The 27774-nt window shown below is 32.1% G+C and overlaps 12 protein-coding genes across 12 annotated transcripts; 5 read left to right on the top strand and 7 right to left on the bottom strand. All coding sequences in view use genetic code 12, as the record gives it.

The window, feature by feature from the left end:
* Window positions 1-1032: 1032 nt before the first annotated feature.
* Window positions 1033-3336, bottom strand: CAALFM_C505070WA (uncharacterized protein; the record flags this gene model as incomplete). The annotated part of the gene is made up of 1 exon (XM_716814.2): window positions 1033-3336. The coding sequence occupies one exon, from the start codon at window positions 3334-3336 to the stop codon at window positions 1033-1035; it is 2304 nt and encodes a 767-aa protein (XP_721907.2).
* A 269-nt stretch (window positions 3337-3605) lies between these two features.
* On the top strand, window positions 3606-4091 carry CAALFM_C505060CA (uncharacterized protein; the record flags this gene model as incomplete). Its single annotated transcript, XM_716813.1, has 1 exon — window positions 3606-4091. The coding sequence occupies one exon, from the start codon at window positions 3606-3608 to the stop codon at window positions 4089-4091; it is 486 nt and encodes a 161-aa protein (XP_721906.1).
* A 141-nt stretch (window positions 4092-4232) lies between these two features.
* ADH1 (Adh1p) lies at window positions 4233-5285 on the bottom strand (the record flags this gene model as incomplete). The annotated part of the gene is made up of 1 exon (XM_716812.2): window positions 4233-5285. The coding sequence occupies one exon, from the start codon at window positions 5283-5285 to the stop codon at window positions 4233-4235; it is 1053 nt and encodes a 350-aa protein (XP_721905.2).
* Window positions 5286-6992: 1707 nt separating this feature from the next.
* Window positions 6993-8441, bottom strand: CAALFM_C505040WA (putative glycosylphosphatidylinositol-alpha 1,2 mannosyltransferase; the record flags this gene model as incomplete). The annotated part of the gene is made up of 1 exon (XM_716811.2): window positions 6993-8441. One exon carries the CDS (start codon window positions 8439-8441, stop codon window positions 6993-6995), a length of 1449 nt encoding a protein of 482 aa, XP_721904.2.
* Window positions 8442-8548: 107 nt separating this feature from the next.
* Window positions 8549-10702, top strand: RIM13 (Rim13p; the record flags this gene model as incomplete). The annotated part of the gene is made up of 1 exon (XM_716810.2): window positions 8549-10702. The coding sequence occupies one exon, from the start codon at window positions 8549-8551 to the stop codon at window positions 10700-10702; it is 2154 nt and encodes a 717-aa protein (XP_721903.1).
* A 42-nt stretch (window positions 10703-10744) lies between these two features.
* CAALFM_C505020CA (dolichyl-diphosphooligosaccharide--protein glycotransferase) lies at window positions 10745-11935 on the top strand (the record flags this gene model as incomplete). Its single annotated transcript, XM_716809.1, has 1 exon — window positions 10745-11935. One exon carries the CDS (start codon window positions 10745-10747, stop codon window positions 11933-11935), a length of 1191 nt encoding a protein of 396 aa, XP_721902.1.
* A 76-nt stretch (window positions 11936-12011) lies between these two features.
* On the bottom strand, window positions 12012-12326 carry CAALFM_C505010WA (uncharacterized protein; the record flags this gene model as incomplete). The annotated part of the gene is made up of 1 exon (XM_716807.2): window positions 12012-12326. The coding sequence occupies one exon, from the start codon at window positions 12324-12326 to the stop codon at window positions 12012-12014; it is 315 nt and encodes a 104-aa protein (XP_721900.1).
* Window positions 12327-12755: 429 nt separating this feature from the next.
* On the top strand, window positions 12756-14957 carry CAALFM_C505000CA (putative lipase; the record flags this gene model as incomplete). Its single annotated transcript, XM_716806.2, has 1 exon — window positions 12756-14957. One exon carries the CDS (start codon window positions 12756-12758, stop codon window positions 14955-14957), a length of 2202 nt encoding a protein of 733 aa, XP_721899.2.
* Window positions 14958-15025: 68 nt separating this feature from the next.
* Window positions 15026-15517, bottom strand: CAALFM_C504990WA (DNA-directed RNA polymerase III subunit; the record flags this gene model as incomplete). Its single annotated transcript, XM_716805.2, has 1 exon — window positions 15026-15517. The coding sequence occupies one exon, from the start codon at window positions 15515-15517 to the stop codon at window positions 15026-15028; it is 492 nt and encodes a 163-aa protein (XP_721898.1).
* Window positions 15518-15792: 275 nt separating this feature from the next.
* CAALFM_C504980WA (uncharacterized protein) lies at window positions 15793-17520 on the bottom strand (the record flags this gene model as incomplete). Its single annotated transcript, XM_716803.2, has 1 exon — window positions 15793-17520. One exon carries the CDS (start codon window positions 17518-17520, stop codon window positions 15793-15795), a length of 1728 nt encoding a protein of 575 aa, XP_721896.2.
* Window positions 17521-18903: 1383 nt separating this feature from the next.
* PPR1 (Ppr1p) lies at window positions 18904-21486 on the top strand (the record flags this gene model as incomplete). Its single annotated transcript, XM_716802.2, has 1 exon — window positions 18904-21486. The coding sequence occupies one exon, from the start codon at window positions 18904-18906 to the stop codon at window positions 21484-21486; it is 2583 nt and encodes an 860-aa protein (XP_721895.2).
* A 648-nt stretch (window positions 21487-22134) lies between these two features.
* CAALFM_C504960WA (uncharacterized protein) lies at window positions 22135-24663 on the bottom strand (the record flags this gene model as incomplete). The annotated part of the gene is made up of 1 exon (XM_716800.2): window positions 22135-24663. The coding sequence occupies one exon, from the start codon at window positions 24661-24663 to the stop codon at window positions 22135-22137; it is 2529 nt and encodes an 842-aa protein (XP_721893.2).
* Window positions 24664-27774: the final 3111 nt, after the last annotated feature.

Below are 27774 nucleotides of genomic sequence, written 5' to 3'. Positions count from 1 at the left end.
TGCATATTACATATGTAACAACATATCGCTTAAATCTCAAATGCACAGGAATTGCATAGTTTTTCATTATGGTTGAAGACATGTTTTTACCTATTCTGCTTTATCCTTGTTTCTTTTTCTAACATTTTCATATTTAGTTTTTGAAAACATATGATTTACTCTAAAGAATCGTTCATGACTTAGGGTCGTCACACATTAGTCATCGGTTTTTTATTTACATATACATGAATATAACTGTAAAGTGATGTATCACTTCTGATCGTTTCCAAATTCGCTACTTATCACTAAATTCTTACAGTTACTAACTACACAATTACTATGTTTCAGGAGGTTTTTTTTTGAAAAAACTCTCTTTTCATTCTAGCTTTTTAGTTCAGGCGTTTAATTTTATCTTTTTCCTGAACCATTTCACCGCTTGCCATATTTCCATTAGTCAACCTCATCGTTCCATTTTCTGTAGGATCTAATAATTGGCTAACTCTTACTATTACTAGATCCTGCTCTGCATTAAGAAAAAACAATGATGCTGTGTATTGCTTGGTTGTTTGTTCTATTTTCAAACAATCGGGTATTTCATTGCTGCTCCAGAGTTGTATTGTTGAAATAACATCGACAACTATGGTGCCTAAAAAATGCACCCCATGTTCTTCGCTTTTTCAAATCTACTATAGATTTTCTCTTCAACTAGATAATCAGAATCTACATTTTATAATTCTCTATAAAAAAAACCCTTATCCACAGTATTCATGGATAGGCATTCACATTAATTAATTATTAGACTATAAAAGATATTCTTGGTATATCTTGTTCACTTTTGTGACTTTTCAATTGTTATTAAATTGTTTTGTTTCTTTGGCAATTTCCGTTAATACTTGCCTATTTCGTAGCCCTTTGTTTTTTAGTATCGGTAAACTTTCTCCACCAAATCTGCACCAAATTCAAAATCATCATCCCCTTTATTTGAGCTCCCTTTATTTTTTAAATATTATTATTTTACCTGATGACAACACATTATGTGTTAGTGTTATACTATTAGATCAATTCATCAACATGAAAATCTTCTAGACCGCCTAAACAATATTTGATATCCTTCCAGGTTTTACTACTAGGATCCCACTCATTGTTGAACTGATTGATTAATTGTTCAATTAACTGATAGCTCTTGACATGTTTGATTTGAATAAAGTCGTGCAATAAGCTTCTCATATTCCATGGCAACATATTATAGAAGTTAAAATCGCCATCACTAGGTATACTCTCCATTGTGTTATAATCTGTAATTACCAATTCTCGTTGTTTACCGATTAGATTAGTTGTTTCTAATGAAAACCTGATTGCTTCTAAGTAAAGCTTGTCATCATTGAATATGGTACTGTTGTACTTCGTTGTAGTATTATTTGTTGTTTCAGTAGAATTTTCAAAACCAGTAAAAGCTGTTGTCGTATTAGTTGAAGCTCCACTAATACTATATCCCATTGCTGTACTCGTCAAGGATTCGAATTTATCACTTAAATCTCTAACCAAATCATAATCTTGATCATAACCTAAATTCTTCATCAAACAAATAATCTTCAACAATTGAGAAACGAATGGAATCACTTCACAATTGCTTATATTGTAAATATTATTATTGTTGTCATTATAATAAATATTTCTTGTTATGTTAGGGTGGCTAAATTGTATTGCCAACGACGAATACAAGGGAATAAATGGATCGTTAATCACCCCACTGAAAACAATTTTAACATTATTTTCAATCAAATTATCCATTGCATTATTAAGTTGTATGGATAACTTACTTTTAGTATTTTGATACTGGAATAGCTCATTAATTATTTCATTTTCAATTGGCGTGAATGCTCTTATGATTAATCTTGAGTTTAATCCTTTAAAGGGACCTAAAAACCCTCCATTCATACATAGCATCCCAAGATACTTGTTTCTGCTAGTAATCCCACTATCATGCTCAGTCAATAGTTTTGACAATAAATTAATGGCAATAATTGAACCAATCCCATGACTGACAAAAAATATAAACTGACTTGATTCTAGAGTTTGGATCCAATTTTTAGTGATCAATTGATACGATTTTTCAACTCGTTCATTCACTTTCCCCTGTCCTTCCACTGATAGAGTTTCTATGTCATAATCATTCAAGTCGAATTCATTGTCATTTTCCTTTAACCATGATAAAACTGATTGAGTTGCTGTTTCCACAAATGTATTGGAATTACCACTAGATCGATTCCCCATCAATGATCGTACTAATTTATTGGGTAAAAATGAATGCACTCCAATAATGGTTATCTTTTTGATCTTTTTCCTTTTCAAATACAGAACATGTTTTGGAGTTTGTTTATATAGATGATTTTCACTGGGAACGTTTATGGTATCGGTTAGTCCATCACACACGATATATGTTTTCAACAAAATTCTTAATTTCGTCATTGTGGTAATGTCTCTATAATTGTCGTCAAAACATGGAATAATTGTCAGATTCAGCGATACCCCTATATTCTTGTTGCTGGAATTATTAAATTCCTTGGTGGTTGTTAAATTTTCCAATATTTCATTAGGTGATAATGGATTTTTCCGTTTGGAGCAATTATATTCAACTGGTGTTTCTTCCGTTAATGTGCCATATACACTCAATCCAACTTTATTGCTAATATCAGTATCCAGACTGATTGATTTCTTAAACACATAATGTATTTCTTCTTTCGATGTTTCTATGGCTTGTTTAGCACGTTTGTATAATTCTAGATTAGAAGTATGTGATTCATCTTCATCGTCTTCACTATTATCTGCAGGTGTGGTCGATCCGAATACCCAATTCCACCACGATGAAGTTTGAGTAACCGTTTGATCAGAATCTTCTTTGGTACTTGTGGTTTGGGATGTGGAAGGTGGCATCAACAACGGTGTTTCTTCATCAAGTGTATTTTGTGTTGTCTTGAAATATGATATCATGCTATATGAAGAGAAATTCCACCATGTCGTCGTGCCATCCAGTTGCTGTTGATTATTAGTAATTTCCAATTCTTGTGGCGACTCGTTTGCTACTTGCTCTGGTTGTGATTCTGGTGGCTGTAGCTGTGGTGTCTCAGCTGATGCTTGTTCAATTGACAATTCAGTTCGTTCTTCTATATGTGTAGTCAGACTATTCCAAAAAAAGAATGTTCCATAAAGACGACTTTGTTGTTGTGTTTCTGTTGGTGTATGGAGTGTAGGATTTGGGTTAATTGTGCTATCAGAATGCGATCGTAGCACTATTTCTCTATTGTTATCATTGTTGCTTTTGGAAGGATCTGTTGATTCGGCTTCTGGGGATGTCATAATCAAGAATCAAATCCTAGTTGCCCTCCTTATGATGATTCTAATATTGACTAGTATTTCTGATATAGGAAAAAGAAAACTATCTCTAGTAGATTATTTTATTGTTGTTGTTAATTCTTTTGTTGGTCTGTAATCAATTAAAGATAAGTTTAAAATCAAAAAAAATTATTTTTCTGTCTCTGTAGTAAATTTGAATTATCTCAACCACACAATTATAAGCAAAGGGGGTACAATCATTACACCACAACACAACACCCAGTTTAATTTCCATGAGTTCAAATCAAGAGTGGTCCCAAGATATATTAAAACAATTGAATCTACGAGACTCTCGGGAAAAAAACCATGAGATTGATGCTAGATATTTCAACGCCTTCCAGCAATTGTCTCAAAAATTGAATCAATTATCCACAACAACAAATACTCTTCTACAGGACCAATCAAGCAATTCAGAAACTTTGACAAATCTAATAAACTCTAAAGAAATTGAAAACTTGAAACTTGAAAACACCGAGTTGATAACTAACTTAAATAATTTAATTATCAATAATGAAAAACTAACACAAACAATCAATGCCAGAGATCAAACCATAAAATCATTAACCAAAATCAACGACAAATTGAATAATAAAATTGATGCATTAAATTTGGAAATAAACGAGAAAAACAAAACTATAGAATTGATTAATGATGAAGTATTGACAAATCAAATACAATTGAATGTATTGAGAAGTAAACTAGAGTTGTTGGAGAGGTAAACCCAGAAAGCATTCATCGCGTTAATTAATAGACAACTCATTTTATAGAGTATATACAACTGTATAAGATAGTAATAAAAATATCGCACTCACGTAAACACTTAATCATAATATTAATTCGTATATAATTTAGCTATTTGCTTATTTACTGGTGTCCAAGACGTATCTACCCAAGATTTTACCTTCTTCCATCAATTTGAAGACTTCTGGCAAGTCAGATAAACCGACAATCTTGATTGGGCATTTGATTAAACCTCTGGAGAAGAAGTCAATAGCTTCAGCAGTATCTTTTCTGTTACCAACGTAAGAACCTTTGATTTCAATGGATTTGACAACAGCATCGAAAACTGGAGCAGTGACTTTAGCGTGAGCTGGTAAACCAACCAAAACAACTTTACCTAATGGTCTAACATATTCAACAGATTGGTCAATAGCTTTTTCAGAAACAGAGACATTGATAGCACCGTGTGGACCACCATCAGTAGCCTTCTTAACAGCTTCAACAATATCTTTATCTTTGGTGAAATCAACGTAAGCTTCAGCACCCAATGATTTGACAAATTCACCTTTTTCGTCACCACCGTCAATAGCAACAACTCTCAAACCCATGGCTCTGGCGTATTGAACGGCCAAAGAACCTAAACCACCACCAGCACCGGAGATAGCAACCCATTGGCCAGCTGCTAAGTCAGCAGTCTTTAAGGCTTTGTAAACAGTAACACCAGCACATAAGATTGGTGCGACATTGGCTAAATCAGTACCAGCTGGAATTTTAGCGGCTTGGACAGCATCAGCAGTAGCGTATTGTTCGAATGAACCATCGTGAGTGTAACCAGACAAGTCAGCTTCACCACAGTTTGGTTCAGCACCTTGTTGACAGAATTCACAACTCATACAAGAACCGTTCAACCATTTGATACCGGCAAAGTCACCGATTTTCCATCCTTTGACGTTTTCACCCATACCGACAACGACACCGGCACCTTCGTGACCACCAACTAATGGCAATTTAGTAGCCAATGGCCAGTCACCTTTCCAAGCATGTAAATCAGTGTGACAGACACCAGAGTATTTGACGTGAATCAACAATTCATTTGGCTTTGGAGTTGGAACTGGGTAATCCTTGTAGACTAATTGACCACCATTGGTATCAAAGACAACGGCTTTTTGAGTTTTTGGGATTTGTTCAGACATAATTGTTTTTGTATTTGTTGTTGTTGTTGTATGACAATAACGTTTGTTGTTGTTAAACTGATGAAAAAAAAATAATTCTGGAGAAGATAAGACCAGGGATGAATAGGTCCTTTTATACAGTTTTCGGAGCACAGTGGATCCAGACAATGTCTTTGCCGTGGTGGCACCTGCTGTTGCTGTTGCTGTAAAAGATGCAGCTGCAGTGGTAGTGGTGAGACTCGCACCTCTGAAAATTCTGAATAAGCTTGCTTGCATGACGAGAACTCGGAAAAAAAAAGTGCGGGATTATCCTTTTTGAGCTATTTTGGCAAATTACAAAAGGGGATAGGGGGGGGGCACGAGACGGAAACTCTTTAGGCAATACTTGCTACTATAATGTTTGAGGCACTGCCGTTTCGAACAAGAAAAATTTCAATTTGATTGGCCACGGAAAGTAATAATTTAGAAAACACGTGTAAAAATTCTGGGTGGTGTGGTGGTGGTATTTGTGTATAATTCTTGTACGAAGAATGATAAGGCGATATAGCTAAATGATCTATTTACCTGGTGATTTCAACAAATTTGCAACTCATGATTTTCAATTTTTGGACAATTAGGTTTTTTTAAATACAAAGACTACAAGCGCTATCAATTACTCAGTTTTGCCTACTGTTCTTGTGGTTTATTTTGTTTTGGCTAGAAGATTACTCATTCATCTACTACCCAACAATGCCAATACTCCTCTTTCTCGCTGGCTTTGCATTGGGTCTCTATCAAATATTGTAAGAAATAATTGTTTTTTTTTTATCTTAATCGTACGATGGAGATAGTTTACGGCAAATTAGTTGAAAGAAGAGTGTTTTGGATATTTGACGGCTCCATCTCAACCGTTGAATCCTTTGACATGTCGACAATAATGGGTTTTGTTTTTTTTTTCGGACTATTGTCTGAAATTTGTTTAGAGAAGTTTAGATTTGACTTTTCGTCACTCAATAAGCTTGTCCGTGCACATGACCTTTATGAAAATTTAAGTCTTATACTAACTAACTAACTATCAGTTGCAGATAACATCTGGCATTGAAAAGAGGCTCAATGATTCTAAAATTTATCCGCTACCAGCTTCCGGAATAATTCGGAGACGATGGAGAAGAAAAAACTAAAATAGAATTAACAATGGACGAAAAAAAAAATTTATAATTTTAAAATCAGCTGATGCTCACAATTATTCAACTCAACAATAAAAGTGGGGCGGGGGCAAATGAAACTATGACCAATGGTCTATTGTATGGGCTTTTTTTTTTATTCATTTGTTAAAGCTTCAGTTGATGTCCATGTTGTCAATTGATGTTTCATATTAGCATAACTTCTGGTAGACGATTTGTTATACCATTGAATTGATTGGTTTGTTTAGAAGTGTTGGGTGCTAGTTTTACTAGTTCTGTTTCCTCTACAATTGTAACTGTGATTCCTCTAGAAAAGTGTGAATTCTCGCTTAATATCATCGTTCATTTATATGAAAAGTGTTTTTTTAGTTGAGCTTTCAAGTCTAATTCTACTGCTACTGCCTCGTATAAGTAAAACTGTTGTTAACTGTAAATATAATCAGAATTGCTGTTGATAAAGATGCAAAAAAAATTGGTCCAGTATTTGGACAAAATATTTACGAAAACCACAAAATTTTGCAATTATTCCCGGTAATTTTCCTATTTGCAAATTCTCTAACATTTATTAGTTTCTACAATATACAATAATATCGCCATCTCTTCTACTGTCCCAATGGAAAAAGCTATTGTAAAACCTTTGGCATTCATAATACTCTCTGCCCAAGTAGTCATTCATTAATGGTTCTAACGGTTCAAATACAACCAATTGTTCTGTTTTCGGCAAGTCTTTACCCAAATGAGTTTGCAAAAACAGTTCAGGCGCATCGTAAAACTGATCTGATTGGTCTCTATAGTGCCTTATTTCTTCCATACTGGGTTTATTCAAATGTAATGGAGGTTCACACGCCAAGAACCATGAATTGGTATCCAAATTAGGGTTATGAAAATAGCTTTGCCAAGGTGTTGAATGACATGGAGTGATAAATCCGACTGATGGCGTTTGTTGTGTAGCTAGATATTTTGTCAAATCAATTACTCCTCTTTCGTGAACATTAGTGAAGAATAATCCAATACAAATATTAAGAAGAATCCCAATTAGCACAAATTTGGGTTTGAATTTGACATATCCTCTGGCTGTAAAATAAAGCAAAATTGGATGAATAGGATAGATGAATCGGAACTCCTTATGCTGTATTAATGAGAATCCAATAATATAAAATAACCCAGTAAGTAAAAGTATATTTTTCTTCAAGCCGTATATCATTAATGGCAAGTATAACATCAACATCAAAGGGATGGCTTGGAAAATGTAAAAATGCCATGGGGCAGTTCCATAGAAAATTGACAAGTTTTTGAAAACATTAAACTCAAGAAAATTGTACAACGGGAAAGTCAATTTTTGATAAAAGTAATAATCAAGTGCAGTATTTATCAATAGTATTAGTACCACTTCTAAAAATGACAATGCAACCCACTTAAGAGTTATTCTTATACTAATTAATAACCAAATACCTAAGGGGATCCAAATTAAAATATTTGTTGGACGTATAATACAACTAACAAATCCAAAACCTAGACTGATATACCAACGCCCGTTAATTTTCTTGTTCCATGGCCAAAACCGTAATGCCAACACGGTGAAAACCATTTCCAAATTATTTGAAAATGACCTTGTAATAACATACCAATTAAACGGATTGAACAACGATAACATTAAAGTGATCCAAGCCAATTTTTCACTATCGTAGACAATAATAAACTTGTATAGATTATACTCTCCAATCGCAGCAATCAATGCATTTATTACTTTAGGAGATATACACACTAGGGTTGTGTTATCACCTACTAATTTATACCCCAACACATAGATCAAAGGATGTATAGCTGATCTCAATTGTTGTTTCCATTCCCAGGTCAAGTAACCGTATCCATAAACAAAATGATGTGCTGGTTCCAAAGCTTGGAAAAACTCATCTGCTTGGAAAAATGTTTCAATTGCAAAGGAGTTAGCTAGTCGAAATATAAATATAAAGGCAAATAGTTTATAAGATGATAGGACAGTTGATTTCGTCATTGGCAATGCAAATAGAATCCAACGTGAAAATGTAAATTAGTTGAGAAAAAAAAAAAAACCTTAGCGTGGTCGTTTCAATAAACTTAGTGGCTTCACATTAAGTTAACATGCCCACACCATGTCTAGAGCAGTTTCTACACCATCTTGAGAAAAGTCATTTGTACTTGTCTATCGATAACACTAAACAAGCTAAAAAGGAATGCCTCGAATCGATAAAGATATTAAACTCAATAGCCAAAACAACTCCATTACCCGAGATCAAAGTTCTTTCACAATACACATTAAACCATTACGAGTCATTAGATAAACCAAGAACAATTTCCGATAAACTTGAATGGATTTCTTCAAAATTGACACAGGAAACTTTCTTTCCACCTGTTATACAGTTTAACGAGAATTTCACTTCCCACAATGAATTGTTTGTCGATACCATATCCCCAATCCAAGATAATGATAATAAAATATTCGAAAAACTACCGAATAAATTAGCCAAATTCGAATATATTGAAATTCTGAATTGGGACAATGATATCACTCACTTGAAAAACTTGTATCAGGATATTTTGCCCAACTGTTCGTTTGTCTCATCTTTCCTTGCCATAATCGATGCCAATATTCCAATAATTGACACAATCACACCACAAAAATCATCCCAAAAGTACAAAGTTTCACTACGATTTAATGGGGCATTAAGAAACGTAATTGTTGATAGCAAATTCCCAATAATGCCGAATCTGCGTAATTTGATCATAAAATCATATAGCGATACAGAACTTTATTGGCCAGCACTAATAGAGAAAGCATATTTGACGATAATGGGGAATGGTTACAATTTCTCAGGCTCAAATATGGCAAATGATGCTTATGTTTTGTCTGGTTGGTTGCCACAAATTATAAAATTGAGTAATGGACAATTACCAAGCAACATAGATGACTTGTGGCGTTTGAGAACTCAAGGTAAAGTCACCATGGGTATTGGAACTGGAACATTAAGTAAACAATTAAGTTCACAATTGCATTTGGTGAGTGGCCACGATTATGTTATAGATAATATAAAAGATGGTGTAATTACAGTTAAAAATCCTTGGCTCGACCCTAAGGATAGAGTTGTGGAAATCAAGAATTTTAATCATTTCAAGTATCTCTATGTCAATTGGAAACCAGACCATAAACCTTACCAACACTATTTTTTATATCAAGCAAAACCCAATACGTACAACCAACCACAATTTACAATAAAGTGTATGGAGGAGACGTGGATACTCCTTGAACGGCACTTATCCGAAACACTGCTGCTGCCGCTGCCGCATTGGATGGATATGAATGTTTTTGAGACCGAATATAAGATTATTACCCCTCTGCAATACAAAAAGTACTTGTCTGTGGAAACAAATAATCGTTTACAATTGATTAAATTGAAACCAGGAGTTTTTACTATTGTGATTTCTTCAAATAAACCTTGCAGATTCACACTAAGTTCATTTAATGCTATGTTCAGCAAACTGAAATACAAGTATGACTATACTGAGACTGTGAATGGAGAATGGAACTCAGATATCAATGGTGGGAACTGGGCTATGTCCACCTACATAAATAACCCACAATACGATATCATTGCCAAGCAAACGACTGAATTAATTATGGGTATGCATGGCCAAGGCCAAATCAATTTCCATTTATTCCATAGTAGTAGTGATAGTATGGGAGAACGAATACAAAATTTTGACAAGACAAAATTGATCAATTATCAAAATTATAACGCTTCGTACCAATCACTGTCATATAGGTTAACTCCAGGACACTATAAATTAGTTGTTTCAGAATACTATAGAAGCATAGGGACTTATCAACTAGTTCTTAATTCCAGTGAGCCAATCACAATCACAAAAATTCCACCATTCTTGGGGTTGTATAACATCTCAAAATCATTCAATTGGGATAACACTAATAGATTCAAACTAAAATTCGAAACTACAGGTTATAATTCAAAAGTAAAGATAAAGATCGCTTATTTCAATGGAGAGTCAGACTTTGAATTACAAACAAGTTATCGACCAGCAATGAGAGCTTCCTTATTCAACTCCCAAACTAAACAACCAATCCAAATCAATGAACAATTTAATGATTCCTTATATGGGGTGTTTTTACATGAGATTTTACCACTGCCAGAAGAGTATATTTTACTAATTGAAAGATTTGAAATTGGATACGGAAGATGTGTGGTTGAGATTGGCTGCAATAATAAAGTGATATTAAAATAGTAATTAAGTTTTGTATATGGTCGTGTATAGAATTGCAAAAAAATGTGTATGTGGGCGTGTCCAAGTGTCCAATTTGTCACTTTTGGTTTTCCCGCGTTCTGTCGACGGCTCCCTTTTTTTATTGACAGGTTGGTTGTTAGGATTTTTTTTCAATCAAACTCAACTCAGACTGTGCCTCTTACTTTGATCAACACTAGCCCAACTACAATGAAAACCTCAATCATACTTTTTATGGTCACATTGTGGTCATTAGTACTTGGTGGTCTTACAAACAATGAATTGTTAAAACTTGTTAAAAATAGAAAGACCAAAGTGTTAGAATTGAATGATGAAAATTTCGAAAACATATTGAATGGTCAAAGAGATTATCACTTGATTGCATTATTAACTTCAGAAGCTCCCAATCTCAATTGTGTTTTATGTCGTGAATTGGCTCCTGAATATACTATTGTTGCCAATTCTTGGTTTCAAGATCATCCAAATGGTGTAGCTGAAGTTGAATTGACTGAACAAGAAGAAAAAGATGGGAAAAAGCAACCTAAGAACATCTACTTTTTCAAATCAGAGTTTAAAGATTCTAAAAAATTGTTTTCAGTATTACAATTACAAAACATTCCGAAAATGTTTTATTTCCCACCTACAAAACATTTGGGACCAAACAATTACTTGAGAGAAAAAGTGGAATATCAATTTTTCCATGGTGACCATAAAGAATTGTTGAAAAATTGGTTAATTGAAGTGACTGATCATAGATTCAATTTGTACATTCCTGTTAACAAAACTAAAATTGCCATTAATGCCATTGGAACGTTTATAGTAGTGTTATTGTTAAGAATTTTTTCAAAACAGGTTATTCAAGTAATTACTTCAAGAGTTATTTGGTGCGCTGCTTCAATTATCAGCGTTATATTATTTACTACTGGATACATGTTTAACCAAATCAGAGGAACTCCATATGTCATGGAACATCGTGACGGTAGAACAGAATATTTTGCCCCAGGCCAACAATCACAATTTGGAGTGGAAACACAAATAATGTCGTTTTTGTATGGATTTTTAAGTATTTTAGTGATTGTTTTAGTCAAACGTGCACCGGAAATTAAAAACCAATCAGCAAATTTGTTCCTTGTTGCAACTATCAGTTCATTGATCTTTGTTCTGTTCAGTTTGCTCTTATCCATTTTCGGTGTTAAAGGTGTTGGGTTCCCATATAGATTTATCAATTTCTTATAACCACTGTAAGAGCCACGCTCCTTTATAAACAAAAATATACACATATAAATGAAAAAAAAAAGAGGCAATGATTCCGTTATACTTGATCCTCTAGCTTGTCGACTCTCATCTCTATACTTTCAGTCATTTTCAAACATCTATCCAATCGTTTCCGTAGTTGCTTAATTTTGTTAAATTGTTCTTCCAATTCCTTTTCATTGATGGTATTATCATTTATTATGGATTTGAAATTACTTAATCTCTCCTCTATAATTTTCAATCTTGTTAATAAAATGAGTTGTGATTGATTCAACAGTTCAAAATTCTCATTGAGATTGTCTAGCGACCCGCTTAGTAAAGCATGTGCCGTTAATTCTATCTGATGAAGATCGTTATGAAGATCGCCACTCATGGTAGTATCGTAGATAATGGAATCAGAAAGTACGCGTTGAAATCCTTTTGCTGTATTGTCTTTTGTCTATCTTTATTGTTGTGTCCCTCGTTTAAAGTTGGATTGAAGCAATGGAGAGAGAAGAAAAAAACTTTCACATGCTAAATTTAACTCAATCGCTCTTCCATTGATTGTAACGGAGTTGACATTCAACTTTAATTTCAACCAAAGACATTCAACTTTCAAATTCCAAATCACACTATTTCTTTTAATAATTACCATTGTTATTCACAATACTTAATCAGCTGCATATAAGCGAAGGAATTATCGTTTTCGTCAACTTCATATTTTAGTTTTTGGGGGAAGAAATTTTCTACAACTACTTAAATACAACACTAAATCATGCTGGAAAGTTCACTGGAAACTGAAATTTCCAAAATTCCATTAGTCATGACGAAGGAACAATTGGATAATATTGAACACAAGATTTTGTATCGTCAAGTCAAGTCAGTCAAAGCTGGAGATATTGAGCGATTTAAAATCCATTTCACACCACATGCTGAAGGAGATGAGGTAATTATTCCACCTACATTATGGGTGAAAATTAGAAATACCGAGCCAGTATCGAAAAGAGCAATATATTTAGCTGGACCCTATATATTATACGTTGATTGTCGACTGCTGGATTATGACCCAAATGTGAAGTATTTTGTGACTGCAGACCAACCAGTTTTTGAACCTCAATTACTTGCTGGACAATCGTTTTACATACAATTATCATGTCATACTTTGAAAAAAGATTACTCATGGATAGTAGACGTTGTGCCACAAATAATATTTAATAATACTATATCGATTGATTTTGAAATTATGATTGGGACATCCAAACAAATCTTACATGAAGCATCGTTCCCAGAAAAATCAGTTCCATTGTCAGATAAAATAGGGTGTTTTAATGAATTATTACATGTATATAACTGGGACACATTAGACCTTTGGAATTTGCCCGTCATGAGCCCTGACAAGCCAAAACATTTAGTGATATTAACTCATGGACTACATTCGAATGCAAGCTCGGATATGTTGTACTTGAAGGAACAGATTGATCGAATAGCAGAATTAAGAAATGACAATGAGGAAATTGTTGTGAAGGGTTATTTTGGAAACATTGGCAAGACAGAACGAGGAATCAAATATTTGGGTAGTAGAGTGGCAGAATTTATTATTGATTTAGTAACTGAAAATGAACTGTTCAATAATGGTAAAGTTAAAAAAATCTCTTTTGTTGGTCACTCATTGGGTGGCTGTGTGCAGACATTTGCTATTGCTTATTTAAAAGTAAATTTCCCTTGGTTTTTTGATGTAATTAAACCCATCAATTTTATAACATTGGCGTCACCATTATTAGGTGTCGTTAATGAAAACCCATTAGTGGTAAAATGGGTGCTACTGGCAGGATTTGTTGGTAATACTGGTCAGGAATTAGGATTGAAATATTTGGAAAATGGAGCAAAACCATTATTGTTATTGTTACCAGCTGGCCCTACTCACGAGGTTCTTAAAAAATTTATAAGAAGAACCGTGTATGCCAATGCCATTAATGATGGCATTGTTCCCTTACGAACTTCTTCATTAATGTTTTTGGATTATAAAGGGTTGGCAGAAATTATTAATTCAGAAGAATTAGCTCAGAGTGATGAAACAGGGAAAATACCTGAATCAGTTGAACTGGCAAATAAATTCCTGGCAGTGCAAACTTTTCTAAGTTATTTAATGCCTCAAAAACAAACAAGTCAAGAGTATAGACGATTTCAAACTCAAGATGATAAAGTAGTGGAGGACCATAAGTCAGATGGGAAGGCTATCCCAAATTCTACTTTTCTTGATTCTGCCGCTTCTTTGATTTTACCACCGCTTCCTTCAATGAAATATATTGTGGATCCCTCAACTAGAGAAAATGTCATAATTCACGATAAAGTTTATTATGAAAAAGATTTACCAGAAAGGGATCTTGATGTCGAATTGGATTCCTTTGAATGGCTCGAAGAGGAAATTGCTCGAGAATATCATAAAAATATGGGGTGGAGAAAAGTGGTTGTCAAGATTAAGCCGGATGCTCACAATAATATAATAGTGCGTAGGAGATTTGCTAATGCTTATGGATGGCCGGTTATTCAACATTTAGTGGAGAATCATTTTGGCCCAAACAGAACTGTTGATTCCAAGATGATTGACAGTGCCATTGTGGATCTGGTGAGTACCAATTCATTAGATGAAGAAAATGGGTTGACAAGAATCATATCAAGAGATTTGATTAGTAGGCAGAATAAAGAGATTGATGATAATGTCAGTGAAGAACAACGACCCGAAGAATATCCACATGAATGGATTAATTCTGAACATAATGGTGATTCGGTGTTTGCTGTGGGAGTGACAGGATTATTAGGAGAAGTTGCTGATATGGTTGGAGGATTTAGAGACCAAATTACAAAATACAGTTTAAATCCTCCATCTTTACCAATCATTGGAGAGATTCCATTTCCTGCCGCTTTAATGGCACCAACTGATACCAATAATGGCAATACAAAATCTGAAGAAGAATTAAATAAAGACTTGAAATTGTCTAATGGAATAATGAATGATTTTATATAGGTACCTCCCAAACCATGTGTAACGAATATTTTGAAATACATACATACATTCTATGAAAACTATAGATTCTATTCGTTAATTTCTGCATCTTCTTCTCCTTCTCCTTCTCCTTCTCCTGCTTCTTCTTCTTCTTCTTCTTGTATGGGGAATAATTCATTTATTTTCTCTATTATACTTTCTGAAGTTTCTTCACCAAATCGATCTTCACATTCTTCAACTAAAGCATATAACACCACTAATGATCTTGGTAAACTATTAACAATTTGTAATTTTTCAACTTTCATTAATTCAAATTGATTTAAAAATTCCATCAATTGTTTAAAACTTTTAGTTGATTGTATTAAACTACTTTCATTATTTTCTAAACATGATAATACATCTCTAGTTATGATTTCTAAATTGATTCCACATCCTGTGAAATGATGTTTATTTTTTTTATTCTTCATGAATTTTTCATCATTTGGGTTAAATGACCAATTGTATTTCTTTTTAATATTTTGTAAATGTTGTAATACTTCATAGTTTGATAAAAATGAATCTCTTTCCGTTAGTACTTTCATGGTTTTATATTGTAATGATTTGCATATTTTGAGATGACTTTTGGGATTGTATGTGTAATTTTTTTTTTTCGTTCTTTCTTTCTTTTTATGTGAGAAGAAATATTTTTGGTGAATCCATTTCTTATCAAACTTCTTGAAATTGGTGTTGATGTGCTATTTCCATTACTGCCATTAACAGATCGAAAGGTATTTATTTTGATTTTTATAATACTTATAGTGAATATCAAACTATATAACTAGATAAATTCTTCAATTGACAGAAGTTTAACAGAACCTTACTTTACTACTGTAGTTGCTAAAGTTGACGAGTTTCTCCACATTGTACTACTATAATCAATTGAATAATTTCCAATTGTGGAAGTTATAGGCTCAAATGAATGAGTAGGTTTATCAGTTGGTTTGTCGACTGACTCCTTATCTGGTTTACCAGTTGGTTTATAAATTGGTTTGTCCTTTGGCTTGTCAGTGACTTCATCACCTGGTTTGTCGACAGATTCATCAACAGGCTCATCATTTGAAGTTTCTGATTTGTCATCAGACTTTTGATTCGAAGATTCAGGTGTTTCCGTGGTAGTGGCCTTTTCAGTACCGTGCTCACTCGTAGTATTAGGTTGATTTGGTTTAGAAGAATACTCTTGATTGAATCCATCTTCAATAGCATGTGTTGTAATTGTAACTTGATTTTCATACGAAGGTTCAGTTGTTTTTGCCTCATTTGTAGTTGTGGTAACAATACAAATATCTCCATCATCATTAATAGTAATTGTATTGTAAGCAGTCACTGTTTCTGTTTTCGTAATTTCTTGAGTCACTGTCAATGTGACAGGAGTAGGACAGGTGGTGATTATAATACAATCAGTATTAGTACCATCTATAGTTTTATAAATTGGAATGTTTTCCGTGGCTATCGTTTTCTGATCACCATTAGCAGTACTGCCGGCATGACCATGTCCTCCCTCAGCTTTATCATTCAAAGTTTTAGTTTCATCACAATTGGTATCAATAAAGGTAGCAACTTTCGTAATGATGGCGGTACCAGCATTTGTAGTAGAAGCAGGAGCAGCAGGAGCGACAGTGGTACCAGTACCCGTATTACCCTCAAGCCCACCTTGGTCAACTCTAGTATTTCTATTATTTTCAGTGTGGTGTAGGTAGTCATAACAAGTATCATAAGGACAGAATGTAGTTGTAGTTTCTCCAGATGGGAATAATTCAATTGTTGTTGAAGAACACCAAATGTATGTTAAAGTTTGGTTATGGACATTGAATGTTGTTGTTTTGGTACATTCAATTGGCAAATAATTACATGAAACATCGTTCCATGAATGGCCATGGGAATGTGTTTGAGTAACTTCACAAGTAACTGGCATTTGTGTTGTCATTGGATGAGTTGGTTCTGGATGATGCTCTGTTGTGTCATCATTATTTGATTCAGTTACTTCAGCATTTTGATTAGAATTATTATCGTGCCAAGTACTATTATCCTGGGATACACTATCAACAATGGAGGTTACTGATACCTCAGATGATACATCAGATAAAATATACGAACTCCATGGTTCACTCAGGGTTGTAGGTTCACATTTAAAAGATGGTCTTCCACCAGACTTGTCAAAAATACACAGTTGTTCTGGACAACTAGTCACTGAATAAATGTAATCATAATAATGAACTGTAGATGTGTCACAATTGTAAGGACAATAAGTTTTGGAGGCAAAATAAGTACAACCATATGGAACCGTTGGTGGGAAATTTGGTGGTGGTGCAACCGATCCAGTTGGACAACCATCGGAAAAAGTCACAGTAGTAGTATATTCATCAGTTGAAAAAGTTAATTCACAATTTGAAATTGGGGTTGGACGAGGATAAAAATAGGTGTTATCATCTAGTGGATGAGCAACAGACGGAGAAGCAATTGAGCTTGAAGAAGTAGAATGAATTGTCAATGATAATGAAGAGTTCACCAACAATCCTAAAGCATATAAAAGTTTTCGTTTAAGCATAGTTTTTTGTGGGTATCAATATTGGTATGGTTTCTTGACTAGCTTTATGGAAACAGATGATTTTGCTGGGTTTATATATGATGGAGGAGCTATAAGTTATGGTATTAGTCATGAAATAATCTTTTTGCAGCTTAATTTCGTATCTCCCTTATTTTCCTTGATCCATGACCATTGCATGTGGCTTGAAAAGAAGTTTCCATAGCACTATGAATTATAACGGTGACAGCGAGATAATTATGCCAGATTATCCGAATACAAGATATTCCAAGAAAAGATGTACTAAGCCATGCCGTACTGGAGAAGTTTTAAGATATTAATGTATCCCCATCAGTTTACAGAGGTATTAAAAAACTAATGGAGCTTCTAGAAACAATATCTACTTCTAGAGCAATGAGACATGTAAAGTTAAATTCCCATTCCCATTTGCGGAATCGATTAGAAATTGCAAAACTAGCTAAATCATTTACCAATAATAAGATACCAGAGAGTTTCAAATCGAATGTGTTTTTTAAAATCTCACTTTTTACTCCCCTAACCATGTTTCACTCGCCAAGATTCTGAGCCGAGCCATTAGTTTTTGATTTATTCCGATGCATCCATATTTTGCATCCCTTAAACGTTTATACAAACAAATAAATTGCATTTTTGCAGCTTTATCCTTGACACTAATGACGTAGTTTAATATTATATGAGACTGGGCTTTAATGTTCTCCAATGAATTCCAGAATCACAATTTAGAAATCAATAAACTTTAGGAAGAATAATTTGGTAGATATTTTGTATCGCCAAGAATTGGTATTAATTCTTCGGCAAAACTATCAAAATAAAACAAGAAAAAGACTCCCCATTTACAAAAAAATATATTGATCAAAATCAATCTGATCATCTCTGTATGTCACTTGACTGACCTTGGTAGTCATTGCTTGAATTATTCTCGATTGGTAGCTTTAGTGGATAAATCATAGATTCAACTGTTATAGTTTTTACATTCATAAGCTAATACTACTATCACAACTCTTGAAAGAAGGCCATTTAATGATTTATCCCTACTTCTTTAATGATTTTCATTTCCAATTTAACTTTCATTTGAATAGAACGTATCATAACCCAAAAACGAAACTAAAAATTTGCTTTAGTACTCAATTTTTTGTGTTATCATTCTTTTCTTGTTCCTTCCTTCCTTCCTTCCTTTCTTCCAATAAGCTAATTGTTTTATTAATAATGATGGAGATCCTTCTCTCTTTCTCTTTCTTCTCTCTCCATTAGGACAAAAAAAATTTAATTTCAATTGATAAACAAATTAACCAATTAATTAATTAATACTCTCTCTACTTTTCTTATCATTACTTCAGAAAATCATTCCTCTTTTGCATATACACATACATGTCTGAATCACCATCACAACCACCACAAAAGAAACATAAACCAACAACTACTGGTCCATCATCATCATCTTCATCCAAATTAACACGAGCGATATCAGCATGTAAACGATGTCGAACTAAGAAAATCAAATGTGATCAAAAATTCCCTCAATGTGGGAAATGTGAAGTTAATGGAGTTGAATGTATTGGAGTTGATCTGGTTACTGGTAGAGAAATCCCAAGATCTTATATTGTTCATTTAGAAGAACGAGTGAAATTTTTAGAAGAAAAACTACGATTACAAGATAGATCAGGTTTTGTTGATGAAGGTGTTAGTAGTACACCACCTGGCAGCAGTACTATTAAAAAAAAGAGTAATGAAATATCAATTAATGAACCATTAATTAAAAATGAAAGTCCTTTGATTAATACTAAACTTGATTCAATTGCATTTTCGAAAATCATGTCTACGGCAGTTAGAGTACAGAATAGATTATCTGATCCAAATATTAAACCTGGTAATGGTAATGTTAATCTAGGACATAATTCAACTACCACAAATGAAAATGGGATTGACATTAATAATGATATTTCTCGAGCAGTCTTACCCCCTAAATCAACGGCCATGCAATTTCTACGAGTGTTTTTCCATCAATGTAATTCTCAATTACCATTATTCCATCGTGAAGAGTTTTTACGAGATTATTTTATCCCTATATATGGAGAATTTGATGAATCAATATCACTTGCCTCCAACAATACTAAAATTAATAAATCATTTTTTAATAGTAGTAGCAGTGATGGAGATAAAACTCCTTGTTGGTTTGATGTTTATAAATCAAAGATTCAACAACTTTTAACCGAAAATACCCAAAATGATATTCAAACCATTGCTAATAATATAATCCCACCCTTGAAGTATCGGAAACCATTATATTTTCTTAATTTAGTATTTGCGGTGGCGACTCTGGCTAATCATTTACGTTATCCCATCCATATTTCTGAATCATTTAGATTAGCAGCAATGAGATTTTCTCAAGATGTTGATAATTCAATTGATCCATTGGAACATTTACAAGGAATATTATTATATGCTGGTTATTCAATTATGAGACCAACAAATCCCGGAGTATGGTATATTATGGGAGAAGCATTAAGAATATGTGTTGATTTAGATTTACAAAATGAATTGAAAACTAAATCGAAACAAAATTTTAATATTGATAATTTTACTAGAGATAAACGACGTCGAATATTTTGGTGTTGTTATTCAATTGATCGACAAATTTGTTTTTATTTGGATCGACCATTTGGTATCCCTGATGAAAGTATTAATACTCCATATCCTAGTAGTTTAGATGATTCAAAAATTATTCCTAATGATAATTCCACTGATTATTATTATTATAAAAACCACCACCACCACCACCACCACGATGATGATGATGATGATAATGAGGACGACATCAATTTCAGTTATAAAAATGTTTCGTTATTATTTTTCAAAATTAGAAAGATTCAAAGTCAAGTAACAAAAATCTTGTATACTAATGCTGAAATTCCTCGAGAATATAAAGATTTAAATCATTGGAAACAATCAATATTAATACAATTAACTCAATGGAAACAAGAATTACAATCAAAATTAATTCTGAAACAATTGAATTGTGATTTTAATGAAATTTTTTTCCAATTAAATTATCATCATACATTATTATATATTCATGGATTAAGTCCTAAAAATTATAAATTATCTTTGATTGATTATGAAAATTTAACCAATTCTTCAATTCAAGTGATTAATTGTTATACTGAATTATTGAAAACTAAAAGCATAAATTATACTTGGGCAGGAGTTCATAATTTATTTATGGCAGGGACATCATATTTATATGCTTTATATAATAGTAAAGAAATTCGATTAATTAATTCAATTGATCAAGTTCAAAAAATTACTAATGATTGTTTATTGGTATTACAATCATTAATAGGTCGTTGTGATGCTGCAAATTATTGTTGTGAAATTTTCCATAATTTAACCATGATAATTATAAATTTGAAATATGCACCCAAAGATAAAAAGCATCTAACAGAACTTAAACCAGCCAATAGCATTCCTTCTTCTTCTTTTTCGTCTTCTTCTTCTTTTTCGTCTTCTTCTTCCACGTCATCATCGAAAATATCACGAGAAAGTCTTTATCGAATTAATAATGGTAATGTTCATTCCAATTTATTTCATTTAGTCACTGAATTAGATCATTTAAATCCATTAACCAAAACCAAAACTATCAATAATAATAATAGTGATCATTTTGATATAACCAATGATGAAAAACAAGATCATGATAGTACCATTATTACTGATGATTTATCATCGCCTCCAATAGACTCATCATTATTACCATTGAATCAACAAACTATATTACAATGGAATGATGAAGAATTACAAAATTTTTTAAATGAATTAAATCAATCCAATCAATCTAATCAATCATCACCTAATAATAATTCATCAATTCGTGATGAAAAGAAAACTTTTGAATTGATTCATGATATGCCTAATGAAATTATTTGGGATGAATTTTTTGCCAACAAACAATAAGAAGGAGTGGTAAAGGGTAGCGGGTTATTTATTTATTTATTTATTTATTTATTTATTTATTTATTTATTAAATACTACGAACAGCGTAGTTGTTATATTATTCTGTGTTATATATCTATTCAATAATTTTTTACATAATTTTAATACAAATTTAGAATGAATTGCAAAATGAAAATATTAACAAACTTACAAGTATTTAATCTCTTCCCTCTGAATAGTGTTTACCAATCTATATATTGGTTTCTTGAATTAATCTTATAGTGTTAGTAAATTAAATTCCCGTCATTAACAATCTGCCTACTGAAAAACACCATTACTCTCTTTAATGATCTTCAAATAATAGTCTCAGAAAAGTACATTTATTTCAATTTGACCGGGTCAAGTCATCTGAATTAGAAAGACAAGTTCTTTCTAAATAACATTAAACATATTTCATTTTTCAATTTTAAAACTATAATACTTCTTATATATATATATACAAAAATACAAAAATATACAAATTATAACAATTACTAGATGATAGTGATTATAACAATAATAACAACTTTTTTTTTTCTATTTTCTTGACTCCATATTTTAAAATAACACATTATATATATATATATATATCATTAAATAATCCCTTTTATAAAGGAAGTGAAGAGGATTTTATCCTTTCAGAAATCCCAATTTTTTCCAAATTGATGATTTTCGTTTCGTTGATTTATCAACATTCTTCATCTTGTTCTTATTATCACCGCCCAGTGATATAATACTATTATTATCATTACTTTTTATACTATGAATAAATCCACTAACTCCACCATTATTACCACTTCCAATACTTTTAACACTACTATTTCTTTTATTATTTCTTTTTTTCAATCTTATTTCTTCTTGTTTCCGTTTAACTTCTTCATCATCCTCTATACTAATCAATGATTTCACTTTATACATTGACGTGGAATTACTATCTGATAATATATCATCATGTGATAAACTCCCGGAATTGACATTCCAAGTTTGACTTTTATAAATGGCATGAATCTTATCATCAATTATAATGGAATCATCTTTTGAATTTATTCCATATAAATAATTTTTCAGAGCTTGTAATGAATTATCTGAAATTGTTGATAACCAATCTTGATATTTATTTGATGAATTAAATGGAAGATTATTTATTGTGGTTAATTTTTCATTGAATATTTTTTGTCGTTTTTTTTCATCAGTATATTCTTTTGGTGTTAATGATTCAATTGATTCAATTGATGAATTATCGGAATCGGAATCGGAATTGGAATCGGATAAATCAGGTGACGACGACGATGACGATGAGTTCTTGTTGGTTGTGGTTTGGGAATGTTTGGGAGTTAATTCTGAACTTGGAGTTTTACTAATTGAAAATGTAATTGTTGGTTTATTAAATTTCACACCACCACCACCACCACCCGATACAGAATTTGATGCTGAACTATTACTATTATCGTCATTTATTCCAATTAATAAACCAACTAAAATCACTGGGATGGTTGAATATTTAACAATATATGAAGATAATTTAATTAAATATAAATTATTCAATTTATTCATTTTCACGGGATATTTGAAATTTAAATTTGATGATTTATTACCAATAATAATTAAATTTGGTTGATATTGTTTAAATAAATGATCAATCATATATTTTTCACCTTTCAAAAATTTGCCATCATCGATCATTATTGAACCATCTGATTCATTTTCATAATCAATGACAAATTCCACGGTTATTTTCAATTTTAAATTCAATTGAGAAATATATTCCATTAAATAATTTAATAAATTAGAACATTTTTGATATAAATAATCTTCCACTGCTAATTTCCTTTTTTTATTGGTACTGTTATTATTATTATTATTATAGTCTTTAATAAATTTTATGGGGATTAAACCTGCTATTACTAAATAATCACCATCAGCTAATAATGTTGGTTGATTTTGTAAATCTTGTTTAATATGAAATAACCAATCTAATGAATGCCAAGTATGTCTTCTTCCAGATATTATTGTTAATAAAGTACGAGTATAATCATTATGAGTAGTTTCTCCATATCTTACTGTTAAACTAATACTTTTATAATTATTTTCATTACTAGTAGGATAATCTGGTCGTTTAATACCTGCTCCAACATTCCCCATAGTATTATCTGTTGTGGAACCTTTTCTTGTACTTGGAGATAAATAATATGTTTTTTGATTATCAAATTTAAATTTATTTAAATCATGATTTTTCGATTTTGTAGTTTGAAATTGTGGATCAAGAGCCATTAATTCTTCATCGGTTAATCCAACTAATGATTTTCTTCTTGAAGAAGAAGAAGAAGAAGAAGGTGGTGGTGCTTGATTATCTTTTATATCACTTATTGGTGTAGTGATATTAGTAGCAGTAAGTAAAGGTGAGCTATTAACACTACTATTACCACTACCACCATTACTACCACTTTGACTATTATCATCATCATTATCTTCTTCTTCTTCTTGTTGTTGTTGTTGTTCTCGTTCTTGTTTATGATATTCAATAGTGGCTTCAGATATATTTTCAAACATATTATTATATTCAACTTGTTGTTGACTAACTTTATTCTTAAGAATTGATTTAGCTGGAGGTGGAGGTAATTTCAAACGTTTTCTTTTAATAAAACTAGTAGCAGTAGTGCCTGCACTACTACTATGTCTTCGACCAACACCACTACTGGTGTTATTATTACTACTGTTATTGCTATTATTCCCAAAATTGAAATCTTGAAATGGCATAAAAATCTTTGGTGTCGAGCCCAAACCTGAACCTGAACTTGAACCATTTGAAGAACCAAAAGTATAATTACTATCAAAGAATGAACCTGAATGATGTGATTGTTGTTGTTGTTGTTGTTGATTATTTAAATTATAAATTGGAGTGGTATAAGGGAAATCAGATTCATATTCTTGAGGATGTAAATTATTAAATGAAACACATTTTGAAAAATTAGGATATTTAGCTAAATAACCTGCAGTGGAATTGGTTGAGGTATCATTAGATGAGTTTTCTTTAACATTATTAGTACAAGTTGTTTCTGTAGTTGTTCTTGGAGTTGAGCTGCTGGTATTAGTATTAGTCAAGTTATTGGTAAGATTATTAGTTGTGATAGATGAAGTGGTTGTTAAAAACGTTGTCATCTAACTAAATTCACAAAAACAAATAAAATCAAAAAAAAAGAAAGTAATAAGGAAGAAGAAAGATATGGAAAATAATCTTAACTGAATATAAATTTGACTTTATAAATAAAATGATAACTAGGGGGGGAGGGGAGAAGGAAGGTAGTTGATAGGTTGGTTTGTTGAACTAATACTAATATAATAATGGGAAATTTGAAAAAGAAAACCTGGGGTAGAATAAAAATTGTGGGTGAGTTAAAATGGGTTGACTATTTATAATAAATTATGAAACTTGAAAAATCTTTGAGCAATGATACACGTAACTGATAGATAGACTGATAAGCTATATGTATAGACAATCCTTTAATCTATAATTTGTGTGTGTGTGGAGAGGTGATTAATGTTGGTGGTAAGTAGGTAGGTAGGGACGTGTAATTGATCACAAAAAAATATTAACAACCTGAAATTGAAACCTTAAAATACTCGAGGCAAGAGGATGAAGGAAGAAAGAGAGAGTATAGTGTAGTGTAGTAGTTTGGGTTTTTCAACAAGTGACTATAATTGCCTTTGACTTTCTTGATTGAGTTAAATTATCGAGAAATTTAGAAAAAAAACAATGAGCAACTATCAGTTTATTGTTGTTGTTGTAGTAGTTGTTGTTGATTGGACTGTGAGCTAACTAAACACGATGGGTGTGCTGGGGGGGAGAAGGTGTACTAATAACTTAAAAACTTAAATACAAATTAACTTAGTAATGAAATTGAAACTAAAAAAATTTGCCAATCTAAAAACCAAAAAAATGCTGAAAGAAACAATGACCGTGTGTGTATGTCAGTATATATTTACTCTGAAACTAAGATAATACTTTGGTTTTCAATCAAGATAAATAGATGACGGGTGTTATCAATTTATATCCCTCACACAGAATGAATGTAGATGTATGTCTAAACTAAACTAAAAAAAACAAATATTATGGGGTTGGGGGAGGTGATGCAAATATTAAAACAGTATTCCAGAATTCTAATTAATAGTAACTGTGGATTGAAATAGTGTATGTGGTTATTTGAAATAAAATGTATCAAACAGGGAAGTAATTAAGAAAAGAGAAAGCAAGAGGAAATTATAAGTAAAAAATAAATGAAACAAGGAACAAGAAGAGGAAGAAGAAGAAGAAGAGTCATATATATATAAATATTGATCAATTTAAAAGACCAAGAAATACGAAATACACCAGCAGTAGTAGTAGTAGTAATATAGAAAGTGATCAATTAACCAGAAAGAGTTATCTTCTCTTTGTTTTTTTCATTTCTCATTCTCTTCTTACCTTCTACTTTCTACTTACTTCCTTTGTTATTTGTATTGTGTTGTATATATTTGTTAAATGTTACACTACTACTACTACTACTACTACTGCTATCAATACATTAATTATTAACAGTTAGTTAGTAAGATATATATTGTTGGCATAATTAATGCAAGGGAAGGAGAGAGAAAGGGAGAGGGGGTGGGAAAGTTGATTTGAAAGCAAGCAAAGAAAGAAGGAACCACTACTACTACTGCTACTACTACACCAAGAAGTTAGACATCACGTATTTCCTTCTTTTTAGTCTTTCCTGTATATAAGTTGTGTTCTCTGTCTCTGTCTCTCTTTCTAACCACAGTACACACACAAAACACAAAACACAAAACACAAATTTATGCCAAGAAAAAAAAGAAAAAAAAACAAACGCAATAATAAAAAGTACTTATATGCAGGATAATTATCTGAATGTACACGCACGTCTCCACCTCCTCCTCCCACCTCCTTCTTCTGTCTATCTCTTTCAACGCTACCAATGTTATATATATATATATATATCTCCTATCATTATTATTATCACCACCACCACCACCACAACACATTCTCACTCTTACTCTTACTCTTACTCTCACTCTTTCTCGGTCGTTGACAAATTCATAAATTGATTTTGCCCAGAAAAAAATACACCAAGAAATAACAGCATAATGGAATCATCATCACCAAGTCAATTAATGAAGAACAAGAAGAACAAAAACAATTTAATTAATTAATTAATTTACTCAATCTGATTTGATAACAACAAACTAGGCTATGCTAGGCTAGATTTCCATTTTCTTCTATCTTAATGCCAAGTATATTTAGATTAGGTTTTGTTTGTGTTAAATCCGTAATACGTTAACTAACTAACTAACTAACTAACTAACATAGCCTTCTATGGGTTATCAATAAATTATTTCATGTTCTGATATCTCCATGTGTTTCAGACAAGATCATATCAGTCGTCATCGTCATCGTCATCTTCGTCATTATGCACAATTCGACAGGTTTCAAAAAATAATATAAGGGAAATGTTATCATCATCATTATCCGTAGATCTCTTATATAGTAGCAAACAAGAATTATACTCCAAAAAAGAAAAACAAAAATAGGTTATCAATGTATGTTTTATAAAAACTAAACTACAATATAATAAGCTTTAGGTCTAAAAGTTGTTGTTAGAGTAACATGATTTTTTTTTGTCTTCTCTCTTTCTTTCTTTTAGTTGGAAGTTCATTTGCATAGAATAGAATACAATACAATACAATACAATACAATGAAGTTATATTGTTTATTAAAAGTTCTCTCCCACTTGTTTACTGAAAATTTAAAATTATGTTCACTAGATTGATGGATTAATCGAGAGCCAAAACAAACAAGCAAGTAAGGGGGGAGGAAGAAGGAAAGAGAGGAGTAAAAACTCTAAAACATGATTAGACGAACCAACTGGAATAAAAAGGGGAATAACAAATGAACAAATGTATATATGAATTGTTTGATTGTAGATCTTTGTTTTTTTTTTTTTGATCTTCCCTTTTATTTGGTTTTATGTCGTTTAGAAACAGAAATAACGAATGTTGTTAGTGTGTGTGTGTGTGTGTGTGTGTGAGTACTCGTATCAACGTGAAACAATTAATTTGTAGTAGGTTACGATATACTTCAACATAAAAATGCACTTGATATGAGGATGATGTTGCTGTTTCAATACTTAATGGTCAAAACCAACAAGAGTGAATCTAACATTTATAATATTATACGATGATCTTTATTGGGTACGCTGAAACTAAACTATCCCA

This window comes from Candida albicans, chromosome 5 (assembly GCF_000182965.3).
Source record: "Candida albicans SC5314 chromosome 5, complete sequence".
Lineage (NCBI taxonomy): Eukaryota > Fungi > Ascomycota > Pichiomycetes > Serinales > Debaryomycetaceae > Candida > Candida albicans.
The sequence above is the reverse complement of the archived record's forward strand: the minus strand, read 5'-3'. Positions and strand labels throughout refer to the sequence as shown.